This window comes from Phalacrocorax aristotelis, chromosome 2, assembly GCF_949628215.1.
Source record: "Phalacrocorax aristotelis chromosome 2, bGulAri2.1, whole genome shotgun sequence".
Lineage (NCBI taxonomy): Eukaryota > Metazoa > Chordata > Aves > Suliformes > Phalacrocoracidae > Phalacrocorax > Phalacrocorax aristotelis.
In genome coordinates this window covers 143,132,426-143,146,542 of record NC_134277.1, presented here as the reverse complement: position 1 = coordinate 143,146,542, position 14,117 = coordinate 143,132,426, and the positions used below count along the sequence as shown (strand labels likewise).

General features: G+C 39.1%; 1 protein-coding gene across 1 annotated transcript in view; it reads right to left on the bottom strand.

Annotated features, from left to right (window-relative positions):
- The window catches only part of CPQ (carboxypeptidase Q), a 169,893-nt gene that overhangs the window by 97,164 nt on the left and 58,612 nt on the right, over positions 1-14,117 (bottom strand). Inside the window, exon 5 of the mRNA XM_075085462.1 lies at positions 6,113-6,320. Within this exon, the coding sequence (XP_074941563.1) occupies positions 6,113-6,320 (208 nt within the window). The remainder of the gene's footprint in view (positions 1-6,112; positions 6,321-14,117) is intronic.

Here is a 14,117-nt window from a genome sequence, read left to right as displayed (position 1 = left end):
GAATTAAATGCTTTCAGTCAGCTCTTGGATTTTAAATGGGCAATGCAAGTTTTAGAAGATTTGCCAAGCTCTACACCACAAAATTTAGCATGTACTTTAGACTTCTTCACCCTTTCTCTTGTTTCTTTTTCGCCATTTCTCTTTCTTCTTCTTCTTTCCCACCAGCTATCATGAAGTAATGGGCTGGCACTCTCACATAATAATCTCTTAAATTATTTTAAATTCTCTTAAATTCTAACAGTGACAGGCATCAGCTTACAGTCACAGGAGAGAGGCCCAGAGAAGTGCACTTACAAACCCTTCAACATTTTGGAATGAATAGCAAAACAATCCACATGAAGAAAATGTGACAATGGAGCCATAATGTGATGGCACCAGGCTCTTAACGTGTTTCTACTCAAAGCTCTATTGTATGCATGATTTAGTTTGAGCATAGGGATATCTGGAAGCCACATCAAAGGGCTAATGGATAGACATTTTGTTAACATATGTAGATCTGATGCCAGGCCATAAAACAACATTGTACTGAGTATTACGCCTCTTCAGAGAAGTCTTTTTTTTTTTTTCCTCTGGGGTTGGTGTTTGTTTGTTGGGTTTTTTTTGTCTACAAATTATTTCATAGAATCGTTTAGGTTGCAAAAGACCTTTAAGATCATCAAGTCTAACGCTTAACCTAGCGCTGCCAAGTCCACCACTAAACCATGTCCCTAAGCACCACATCTACACATCCAGGGCTGGTGACTCCACCACTTCCCTGGGCAGCCTGTGCCAATGCTTGACCACTCTTTTGGTATAGAGATTTTTCCTAATAACCAATATAAACCTCTCCTGGCACAACTTGAGGCCATTTCCTCTTGTCCTACCACTTGCTGACCCTTCCCCAGCTTTGTTGCCCTTCTCTGGAAACACTCCAGCAACTCCATGTCCTTTTTGTACTGAGGGGCCCAAAACTGAACACAATATTCAAGGTGTGGCCTCACCAGTGCTGAGTACAGGGGCACGATCACTGCCCTGCTCCTGCTGGCCACACTATTCCTGATACAAGCCAGGATGCCATTGGCCTTGTGGCTGCCTGAGCACACTGCCAGCTCATGTCCAGCCGGCTGCCAACCAACACCCCCAGGTCCTTTTCCTCCAGGCAGCTCTCCAGCCACTCTTCCCCAAGCTTGTGGTGTTGCATGGGGTTGTTGTGACCCAACTGCAGGACCCAGCACTTGGCCTTGTTAAACCTCATGCAGTTGGCCTCGGCCCATCGATCCAGCCTGTCCAGGTCCTTCTGCAGAGCCTTCCTACCCTCACACAGATCAACACTCCTGCCCGACGTCGTGTTGTCTGCAAGCTTACTGAGGGTGCACTTGATCCCATTGTTCAGACCATTGATACAGATTAAACAGAACTGGCCCCAATACTGAGCCCTGGGGAACACCATTTCTTCCCTTATGTGCATGAATGCCTAACAGGCTCAGAAGTCTGGACAATTTTCATGTTCTCTTGTTCCCTGGAGCTTTGCCCAGTATCACAAATTCCGAGAAAGGGCTGATTTTTGAAAAAGGGAAAGGAAGAAGAATGAAAAAGTAAATAAGCTGCTCTTTCCTTTGTAGAACAGGTTCTGTTACATCAATCACAGATTCGTAAAGAACTCCACAATCTATTACCTTAGCATCTCTGTTTCTCAGGTCATTCCTAGGACCGCTACTTTCAAAGTGCTGTCCAAACTTGGCTCAGTACTACAGTATATTCTTCAATAGTCTTTTATGCCTGTGGTGTTCAAAATAGAGTCACTTTTCGAATGGTACATTTTGTAGATATGGCACTCCATAAAAACAGGAGGCAAAAAAGCAGTGTACAGTGAATTCCTGGAACAGCTGTTCAGGATTCCAAAAAAGACACTCACGAGCCCCTCCGTTTGTGCTCTACAGTATTTATGCTAGATAACAGAATAACAAGCAACCATTAAATTTATGTACTTTGTAGGGCACTTAGGAAACAGTTCTCCCATTACTTAGTAACTGTAAGATAAGTAAAACAGCACTGCACACCAAGAAATATGCAGTATGGAAAGATAGTGGAAGTCAGGATTATAGAAGAGTTCTATCTTTATCCACTTTGATACCTTTTCAGTTAATTATTTTGTGGTTTTGTGTTTGGCACATTAGGTACATTGAAGCCAGACTAACAAGAAACAACCACTATTTATAACATTTCCCCGGAGATGGGAACAGTTGCTTCTGCACTTTAAGACCAATCATGTTACATCTGTATTAAAACGAGAAGACAAACATGTTTTACTGCCAGCTCTGCCTGAATTTCAAATGAAAACCACATTAGTTAACTTGTGAATTTCTCAGTCAGTCAGTCTCCAGTGTCAACTTACCTAGTTTAAATAACACATCTCACCAATACACAATACAGTACAAAAGGATGCTAACAGCATGGTCTCAGGTTCAACAGTGTGCTTCAAAAACCTCTCCAAGATAAAAGTCAGGAATGGACTGCAAGTGCCTCTAATCTGCAATAGCCTGGACTTCAGCAGGTTCTGCTACCATACCTTTCTCATTTCACAAACACTTTGGCTCAACTGCCAGCAGTCATACAGGCTTAAATATGTTAAGTCCTACAACCCACGGGTTTTCCACTCTCACTGCTGTCCTAAGCACCGTGAGAATGAGATCCCAAGCTCAGAAAGGCCGCCAGGGCATCAAGTCATAGCATGTTCGGTCCAACTACTTGCAATTTGCTCACATGAAGAAAAGCTTGATCTTAAACTCATTATCTTATGGGCACAGGCTCACCTCCTTTGGGCATTTACATGGATTCAGGCCTCAGCAGGCACTAAACAAGGACCTTGGGACTGACAGCGAGGATGGTGGATGTTTCTGCTCAGAACACACACAGTCATGCCTACTCTGACATTAGCAAGGGTCCTGTCCGGGGAGAGCAGCCCTTCCCTAACCTGGAAGGGGTAATACAAAGACGGGGTAATACAGAACGGAGACACTGGTGGGACACTGAACTTTACTGACAGCATGACGAAATCCATCTCCTTTTTCTCTCCAGGTGCTTTCCACACCACCTGAAAACTTGGTAGTGCAAAGTTGCAACTTACAGTAGCTTTCAAAGTAAATTTTTCTTAGTTGGAGCAATTGATGCTAAAGCATTTGCTTACTGCTACTGCCTGGCCAAACAGAAAGGATAAGGCAGAACAGAAACCTGAAGTATCAGTGGGTTAACTTTTCAAAAGTAGCTGCGTGCCTTGGGTGCAAATCTGCCTCAAAAAGCAACAGGACATCTGCACCCATGTCACATCACATCATTGCTTCTGAAGATGAATGCATTCCTGAGAGCTTGATGCTTCACAAAGCAGTAATTATATCCCTTTTATTGCTTTAAGTTGTTCAGAAATGTAAATACATTAAAGATAAGCACAGGTGCCTAAACTGAGGTTTGCAAGTTTGACAATTCTGCGTATCAATTTCAATTATATTAAATATTGCTTGCAACAGCAAAATAAAGCATGCATTACAAGACTTTAAGAACGTTATGTCTAAAATAAAGCAAACTTTTAGGAAAATATGTCACAAGTATCTAATGTACTTTTTTTCCTGTTTTCCTTAACATTCTTTTATCTTTACCTTATTTCCCCTCCATTGCTACATGAAAGAATCCACTCAAAAACACTAGGAAAAATCACTAAAGAAGGAGGAACTGAACTGGACATGCTGCAAAAGTGGTCAAGTACAGAGGGAAAAAAACAAACCGAAAAAAAGCCCAACCACCAAACAAACCAGTAAATAATTTCCCCTTTCAGTAATAATATTCAACATGGCTTGTAACAGATAAAATTTTCAGACAAATATGATTTCAGTTCTTGGCAATTATGTTAATAAACATGGTAAAATCTCACAGGGGGAGTTAACGAATTATTTATAAATTCAGCAGTATATTAAATTCTGGTCAATACACAGATGAACACAAATACGCCCAACATGCAGTTACATCTAGAACTGGATCACTTCTCACCAAACTTCAGCATCTTACAGTGACCCTAATTTTTAATTAAGTTCCAGCTTTTTAAGTTACAATTTGCTGCAATACCTGTGACCATTTATGTTTCACAGGCTTCAGCCTAATTTCAAACTGTTTTGCTTTAGACCTTTGTAAGAGCAATACCACCCGCTGCTGATTTCTCACCCAGAGTTCAGAGATCCAGATTTGCTTTTGTTTCAATTCAAAACTTAAACTGAAATATTGGCCCGTGGAAATGGCACCTTTCTACTCTCCTGGATTTGGAATGCATTTTTAAAGCCCCGTGGCATAAAAGGCATTGTAAGAGTTTGGGTCTGCGATGTATTTTATTGCCTAAATAGCTAGAGGGTTCCCATTTTTACCAGAGTAACACAGTGGAATGAGCATGGTGAAGCACCCATTAAGACTCCAGGAGGAACTGAGTATTAAAAAAACCTAAACATTCACTTGTTTTATTTTTCTGTTTCTTGGTTACATTTTCAAAGTGTGTCCACTACCACTCCCATTAACATCAGCAGGGGGCTTGTAAATAAGTCTTTACCCAGTGTTTCAAAAAGCTAAGCTTCTCAGTGGAAGAAGTGAAGAGATCCTACTCTATTTCATTACTTAAAGAAACAGAGCAGGACAGCAAAAAGAAAATCAAGTACACGCAAGGATCTTGATGCATCTTTGAGGGTTACATTGGGACGCTTTACAGTCTGTATTGAAATGTCATAACTTTGAAATACACCAAACATAATTCAGGCAAGACAGCCTAATAGCTGGCTAGAAGCACTCCTTAAAATTCAGATGACATAAAATTAAAGTAGTTGTACTCTAATTTAGAAGATGGGGCATTGCCTTTAACTCGGTAAACATATGTTTCATTAAGCTAATCTCATAGGTGATGATATGTAAACCAACCAACCACGATGGTTGATACTGTTTCCCTGCTCAGTGATCAAGCTTCTGAAACCACACATTCATGCTAATACTGACAACCTCTAGACATCACAGGCCAGAGCTGCAGAACTACCATGTCAGAAAAGATAAAATCTTGTAAGAACTATGTCTGGTTTAAAGGCCAGAGATAGTAATTCTTATCTTCTATTGAAGTTAGAAAACCACAATGTTTAAAAAGAATCGTGGCTCAGTAGATCTACTTCAGCAGCAATTTCTAGTGCTGCTGTAATTGAGGTTGCATCAGCATTTTCTCAATAAACCATACTGCCAGGAAAATCATTCCATGTTGTAAGCTGACATAGAAGACCTCATTCCAGGCACAAATCCTTCAGCACCACAAATTTAGTTTGTATGATTTTTGGCTAAGGAGTTGGAAGAAAAGAGAAAGCAAGAAGAAAGGTCTTAAAATGGAAACTAACGATTTAGGATTAACTAGTGTTCAAACAGAATTTGCAGGTACTTTTCAGTGCAGATGGTTTACTCCTCCAAACTAACACACATGCAACTTCTGCTACATGCAGCAATGACTTGCACAAGAAAAAACATCTTCAAAAAAGTTAAACTGACGTCCTGCATTCACTTTTACATTTGAGGAGAAACTCAGGCAAAACTATTTTATTTCCAGGCAACAGAATCTGGCTTATTTGCCTGACCAAGAAACCACTTGAAGGATATTAACAGAACAATAAGCAAACTCCAAGCACAAATCATACTGGCAACCTTAACTTACTACTTGTTATTTAAAAGAACAACTGTACTTGTTACAGTGATAGGATTTCACTTCTGCTTACATACATGCTTCTTTGTAAGCCTATGCAGGTGGTACTATTTAAAACAAGCTTTAAGCCAGGGAAACAAAAAGGAGGAGGTTAAACTGTCTACAGTTTAGTTGAATTTCCTGTTCTTAGAACACAGTAATTCTGATAGTTTTCTAAAATACATCCTAGTATGTTAGACCTGAGCCTGGTGATTTCAAACCTGCTACCTGAAAAAGACTGAAAAGCTGAGACGCCTGAAATGTAGAAGAGCGGGTGACTCTGAGTTACTCGTTTGAGGGATTTCTTAGGAAGGGCTGTTCTTTGGTTTTGTTTTTTTCCTATTTTTAAAGAACAAAATAAGTTTCTTTTTGTATATTCTCACCCACCTGCTCTGGGTACTTGCTTCCAACTATCTCTGCCACAGTGTTAAAGGAAGGAGAGTCTGGATAGGTCTTAGCCCCCATCTTCAGGTGCACAACGATCTTAGTGCCCCGGAAAGACATCCGTGACATCATTTCAGCATCTTCCACAGAGATGCAAGCAGTGGGAATCCGGGGCACATCAGGCTGGTAATCCTGCCACCCAGTATGTGGGCTGTGAAAAGAAAAATAGAAACACAGTGTTAACAACTTAGTTCTGTAAGTTATCATCATTATTATGGAATTATTAAAAAGAACACTTCCACTACCATCCACAGCAGACTCTCAAAAAGGATATATTCACTATTTTAAAATAAACCTTTTGTTAAAATACATCAAGTGTTTTTATACTGATCAGAACACCTGACTGTCACCATTCCCTATGTCTGGAAAGCTATTCTGTGCCAGCTCTATTTAGGCCATCGCATTCTTTGACATTACAGTAGTAAATCCTCTGATACCATACTTTACTGCTTTAACAGGAAAAAAAAGCACTGAAAAGCCAGTAAGTGAAGAGTTCATAAGAAGTACATTTTTTCCCTGTGACAAGTAATGAAATTAAAATTCACTACTTCAACTACTTCAACATCAGACTGGAGATCTATTCTGAAGAGCACTAATATGAGAGAGTTCAGGAAAAATAAGACAATAAGACCATAAAAAAAAAAAAGTACATTTATTTGTTCTCAGTACACTTGAGATTTCAAACACTACCTGTAGATGAAAGAGAACTAAAAAAAACCACCCTGCAATTAGCTTTACACGAATTACACAAAGAAGAAGAAAGATAGGCACGACTAGATGTAAGGCTTCAGTGTCTTCCATTTAGGAAGAGCTATGCCTTGTGGAGATAAGAAAAGGGGAGAAAAACACAACCCCAAAATAGTCACAAAGTTCCTCTGACATTCACAGTGTGATATGAAGTGACTTCTTTCCTCTCAGAAAGTTGCAGACTGTTTCATGACTATTTAAAACAATTACTTCCCTTCCAGAGGCTCCTTCTACCACCGTGCGTGCAGAACTAACTAGAATGAGTGACTTCACATCTGACATCGCAGCATCGCTAAAAGGCAATGGACAAGTGCCTTAACAAGTTCCTTCAATGTTTTTTTTCACATTTGGCCATTATTTACATATTTCTCACTTTCTGGCGCTTCTGTTGAGATCTTTGGATCTGACTTACAGAAGTAGTGAGCATTACAGCTGTAGCTGAAGTCACCGCTTTTAAAGTGAAGTTGTATATAAAGCCAGATACAGAGGAAAAAAAAACACATGTGGGAAAAAAGAGAAATTAGGATCTAGATGTATGCTCAAATTCACAAATACTGCCAATATTAAATCAGTCATTGCCTTCATTTCCCACTTGCAAAATTGGAATTAAAATACTCTTTGTTTCACAGACAGTGGGGAAAAAAAAAAAGGGGGAATAAAAATATTCTTTGTTTCAAGAGGACGGACTCAATGAACACTTGAGAACCAATCTGATACCACAATAATGATCGGAAATTGACTGTTATACAATTACATGTCCTAAATCCTAAAATAAGCTCAGAACTGTGCATTGAAATATTAGGGTAAAACTCTGAATAAGCAGCTCTTCAGTGCTGGCCAGCCTCTGCAGCAAATCTGTAAGCTCAGATAATACATCTGCAGCCCTTTATTTCAGGTCTACTTTGTAACTCTCACATTTCAGTCACTACTCAAGAGGCATTTTCAATATATGTAAAATATTCAGTCACATAGAGGCTTCTCCAATGTGTTTATGAATATGTTATTTGTCTATTTATCTCAGTCACTAAATTCTGACTTTATCAGTGAAATGTCAGTGAATAAAGTTTCCAAAGGAAATCTCTAAAGCTAAACCATATCTTTACCTATGTGTTACCCTATGAAGAAGGACTAGAGTCGAAGCTTTCAAACAAGGTTACAGACATTCTTCACATCAACTGTTACAAATTTTAATACTATTTTCCCATATAATAAGATGGAGTTTGGCAGGGACCTCTCGAGGTCATCTGGTCCAACTCCACTGCTCAAGCAGGGTCATCCAGACCTGGTTGCCCAGGATCATGTCCAATATGTGAAAATCTTCACCTCTGAGCCTTACTTAGAGTTGCAGGCACATATTTCTACACATTTAAAGGAAAAAATTTTAAAAATTGGGGGATTTTTAAGTATTTGAAACTGGAAAAAAACCCACTTAATTCCTGAAGGAGATGTGGTGTGGAAGAAAGGAGAAATCCACTTTTTTAGGATCTAGTTTAGGTAAAATGGGAGAGATTATTCAGTTCTATTTGTTTGGAAGAATAAATCTTTCTCAACCATAACAAGTCATATTGTAATCAACAATATAACCCACAGAGTAGATATGAAAAAAACATTTATTTGAAAACAAAATACTAAAAAATCAGTTACAAAAGTCTTAATGGAGCTGCTTCAGAGTGTAGAAAGATCTGTTTATTAGGTGGCAACAGTTTAGGAAATTATTGCTCCCAGCTGTTTATGGCTGAACTTCTTATGAAGGCCGGTGCCCCTCCTCCTCCTCAGCTTTGCAGGTCGGGTGACCTGTAGCTCACCTTTAAAATAACAGTTACCCTGGTACTCAGACTCTCTTGCACCACATAATCCTCCCTGAGTGGGATAAACCCATACATAAGTTCAGACCTTATATAATTTCTTCTTTCCCTTTGTTCCTGTAAAAAAAAAAAGCCCCCCACCCCCTTTTAAACTGTGACAATTTGCTGTCTATGATTAATATATCTTTGAGTTTTTGGGAATATACCCAGCATGTTAACCAGACTTTCAAAAAAAAAAACAACAAACAACACACTGAAAAAAAACGAGACAGATGACAATTTCATGTATTAATGTTCAAAAAAAACCCCTGCATTCAACAACTAAGCAGAAACAGTTTCTGCTCTTTTTAAATGAATCCATTCACATGTGTCTTCTGGCAAGACTATGTCTTAGTAACTAACTTAGTAACTAACATGCCCTGTACACTGAATTGCAGTAATTCAAGCTTTATCACCGCCTGTACTGATTTCACTCCCCTTGTTATTTTGCAGATGCTCAACTAAAGAAACCCCTAAAACTGTATTTGTTTCTCCAGTATAAGTAGCAATTACATTTTTTCGGATGCCCAATACCCACGCTCCACCACAACTGTGAATAAAGCTCCTGACAACCCACTGAGGTGCATGCATGCTTACATGCCTCAAATGAACATTCACAGGGACAAATTTCACCCCAGCTGGCCCAAAAAATAAACCTTGAAGTCACCTGGTAACCTTGCCATTTTCATGCTCAAACTACTATTTTGCCAAGATCATAAAGATAAACCCAACCACCCAACTTAAGATATTTTGGCACACACAGGCAGAGCCAGCAACTCTTCAGATGATACCGGATCTGAAGAGAATGGATGACTGTCCAAATGATTGCTACAAAAAGGGAAATGGACCCTAAGCATTACCAGTACAAAGGCACACGGCAATATCACAGTCATGTATATTCTTGATGCTACATGATGAATCCACATAGAAAACATTTGTGAGAGACACTAAGCATCTTGGGATATACCTGATTAAAGTTTACATGCATGCAAAACATGCCAGGAGTTAAGTATATAAAGTAATTTATTAGGTAGTTAAAGTGTCAGAGTACATAAAAGAATTCAAATTAAAGTAAATTAAGTCCCTTTTAAGCAGAGGTAACAAAAAACTGGAAAGGCTGCTGACTATATGGCAAGACCTGAGCAAGAACTAACTAAACAAAATAGAAAAGAAATTACTAGCAGACTCTGTGTAACAGATGAAGATGGAGAGAAGCAGTCCTGAGATCGGCTCAAAACAGGGCAAAGAGGATGTTGTTCAGAAGAAAGAAGTTTGCTATTAGTGGGCAAGGAAGACGTTTTTTTCACTGAGTCTGAACAAACATGATTTTGTGGCTACTCTTTCTAAAGAAAATGGCTTTTACTAAATAAACAAACAAAAGAAAAAAAAAACCACCCAAACAAACCTACCTTGCATTTACCATTCCCTGCCCCTTGAAAAACAAAATAAAAGAAAAGCATCACATAAAACCAGCTAGGGAGATCACAGAGCAACCCTGACTCAGAATCAGCGTTCATCTTTGCCACATTGGTACCTACAGGCAAGCAAGGTGCACCTCTGGCCTTTCCTGCTAACACCTGGGAGTAACGTCAGCTTCTGCTGCTTCAAACCCACGCTCTCTCTGAAAATGTCATCCAGCAAAGCCTGAATTCATTTCACAAAACTTTAAGGGTAATTAGGCCATTTAATATCTAACATACCTGTACTCCAATACCATAGTCTGGTGTTTAGTAGAGAGGGGGTGGATGTTTTTTTTATTTTTTTTTTTTTTTAATTTAACAAAAGCACCTGTTCTTCTGATTTTAAATCTACTGGATCACCTTCTCTCCATATTTAAACTACTTACAAAATTGAACTCGTCTAGCTATATTAATCCTTTATAAATCTATTAATGTTAATAAAAACTCATCATCATTCAACCTCAACATTCCTGTTCAACAGCTGACAAGATTCAGATAAATAAAGTGGTTGGGTTCTGCTTTTGATAAACCCCTAGATTTCACATCTTGGAAAGTATTTAAGAAAAGCATCACAGTATGAATAACAAAGCAGAGGAAAGACTCCAAAAAGTAAAGCATTTTCTCTGTTAGAAGTGCACATCAAATGACTAGTAAGAAACAGATGTGGGTTACATCTTACAGAAAAGTGGAAAGGAAGGATGGAAAAGTCAAGAGGCAGCTACTTAGTTTCTTTTCTGAGTAAAATAATCAAATGTGGAGAAACTAAAAGGCATGGATGAAAAGCTCTGCTGCTGGTGTCAGGTCAGCTCTAGCTCTTGTTACTGTGTTAGCTGACCTTGCATGCTTCATTACTTTGTTCCTGGACTACCAACCCTTAAATCTAAGATAAGGTAAAATGCCCAAGGACAAATAAACTGCAGTAAGAACCAGTGCTTCAAGCTAAACTGGATGCTCTGCTGGAAAACATCTCAAGTTGAAGCCTCAGGCAAAGACAGCAGTCTTCTAAAGGGAGAATTAAGTGTGACATTATAAGAACTGTAACATGACTAAAAGAAAAAAAAAAAACCAAACCTTGGTTATACAAAGCTTTCAAAGATCTAATTCAGCCATACAGTGTATACACACCCCCTTAATGCACAGTTCTTCTTCCCAACCTCATAAAGCAACTTAGGGTTGGGAAATATAAAATTAATATTGTCGTACAAATACATTGTGAGCCTCTAATTACACACATGACCGCCTATTTTTCTACAGGACCCATGCCATATTCACTGTACCAACCACATGTAAACTAAACATTCATATCAGTTCAGCTAGTTTGTTATTATTGACTTAAACCATAAAAAACAGTCCTGAATGGAACTATGACTATACTAATCACTAGCTATACCCATAGCAAGATCACAGCCTTCACTCTTGGTAATAGGCTCACATCCTCCTCATACTTTGGTTCTGTTTTTTCACTTGTATATGCTACATATCACAGAAAATTCCCTCACATACAAAGCTTTACACTTTAAAGGAGTGATGGAACACCCTGTAGCAAAACAGAAGGGAAACCGTACATCTTGATCTCATGCTTAGCTATGGAGAATAGCTTGAGTGCCTCACTCCTGTAGCCTTCTCTTCATCAAGAGCAGCATGACAAGGGCTGAACTCTATTCACGTAAATCCCCCTTTCCAGCACCATAAAGTCCTTACAGAACAAAGCTTGTCCTTGTGTGCACTCAGGCTGTGTATGTTCTTTCAGGATTCTCACCATTATCTGGGTAGAGAGGCCAAACTGTAACAGAATTAGTCAAAATGTCAAAAGTATTGTTAATCTTCTCAGAAGAATTAGGTCTTTAAAAATAAAATCAAGGCTGTTCCCCATTTACAGCCACTTGGCAAAATATAAAAGAAATAAATTCAACCTAATTTTGTGTTTCTGTCATAATTTGTCCCAAGATTCTCTTGCTTTGCTTGCTTCTCATATTGGCTTTGTAGGATTTGATTTGTTGGTTTACAGTAATTTGAAATAATAGCAAGACTACTAAATTTGAAACAAAATGTGAATATACACAGAAAATTTAAGAAACTAAGAAGCAAAAATACAATGTGGTATTTAGTAACTATGGAATTTAGTAATATAGCAGCCTGTTACCAAGGATAGACTATTTGGAATCTAGTTATACAGTCTCTTCCAGATTACTTTGCCCCAACCTCTAATTGATGTAGCATCTGCACAAGTGTAATGAGGTATAAGAGTCACTCCAGAAACTATTGCCCTTACCAAAGAAAATTCTGTTTGAAAAAGAGTACAGCATTACTCTGTTACCACATGAACTCCATTTAAATTAACATTTAGAAAACTGCATTTAATCAGTGCTAGGTACTCATTAAAATTAGGCTTTACTAAACAATAATAGCTTTGACATAATTACATATGTCCTAGGCTACAAAATGCAACTAACGTGAATATGTTTGTATTTCATTATAATATTCAGTACCACATGCACCATGGGAATTCTATGATAACCACAGAAGTTTTTAAAAAATAGCGTAGATTATATATGGTTTGTCAGACAAGAAGCATGAAACAACTATGAATGGTAAAATGATCAAATGAAGCAAACCCAGTGAATTCCACCTCGGGACTATTCAACTGCTGGGAAAGTAGAAAAGCCTGCACAATGCTTTCCAAATGTCTGTAGGAAATGGAGACTTGCATCAGCTGCTCTTCAACTGAAAAAGAAACTTTCTGCATCTTACAGGCATGAGGATGACTCTCCAGCAGCTGACAATACCTTGAGGGAACCATTTACATCACACACCTGTTTGGCCTCCTTCTGCTCAATATGAACAACCAAGCTCCCTCCTCCTGTGTTTACATCCCTGCCTTGTGAGAACGCAGCTGCCTGCTGCACGCTACCCTAGGTATGTTAGCAGAGGGCTCCTGGAGGGAACGCCAATGACAAGCCTAATTGCCAGCAGCTGCAAGGCTTCTGGATTCATGGGGTTTCTTTTCATTTTTGGTTGAACTCCTGGCTTCTCAGCCTTGAGCAGAAGCCATATTTATATCTTCAGTGACCCCTCTATCTCCAGAGACCAGTGAGCACACAGGACAAATTAAAAAAACCTCACTGGAAACAGATGTTGTACTTTATACCTACCAGAAGGATATAAATAAATCCAAACAAAAAAAACCAAAAGAGCAAAGAAACCCCCCATTTTCTTTATTTGGAAAGCAAGGAATCAGACAAAGAGGCACCACAGGGCTAGCAATACATAAGCAAACTAAATAACAGCAAGCTGTCTAGAATACTAATCTGGCCTTCGTACCTCCTCCATTTAGTGATGTTTGTTATTATTGGTAATGAATTCTTACATTAAAATTATCAGGCACAAACAGGTGTGAAGAGGCATCAGAGCTTTCAGGGCAGGATCAGTTACCGTCTCGGTGCTTCAAGTCACTGCTTCACTGCAGACAGTAAGTAGCAGGAAAGGCCAAGCTCCCCTATATACAGGCATATACATTAAGTCACGCCAGAAACTGGAGACTCTTCTGGCATTGAATACGATATATGATGGGACAGTATGGCGTGGTTCCTCCTCCTTTCAAAAGCTGGTAATGGTAGAAGGTAACACGCAGCCAACACTTTCAGTGATCTGAAGGAAAAGGGTAGGGATGGAGGACACTGGCCTCACCCACCATAGAACTTCTTCCTTTTAATCTGCTGCTGACCACAGAGGTAGATAGAGGTGAGTGAGGTCTGAAAGGAGGCACCGAAAAGTTTCAAACTCACAGAAGAAGGCATGGATGGAGCTTTTCTTCTTCCCTTCCTTCTCCATGCCACACACCATTCAGAGCAGTACAGCCTTTGGACACTGTCCTCCATAAAAAAACTGAAATACAGA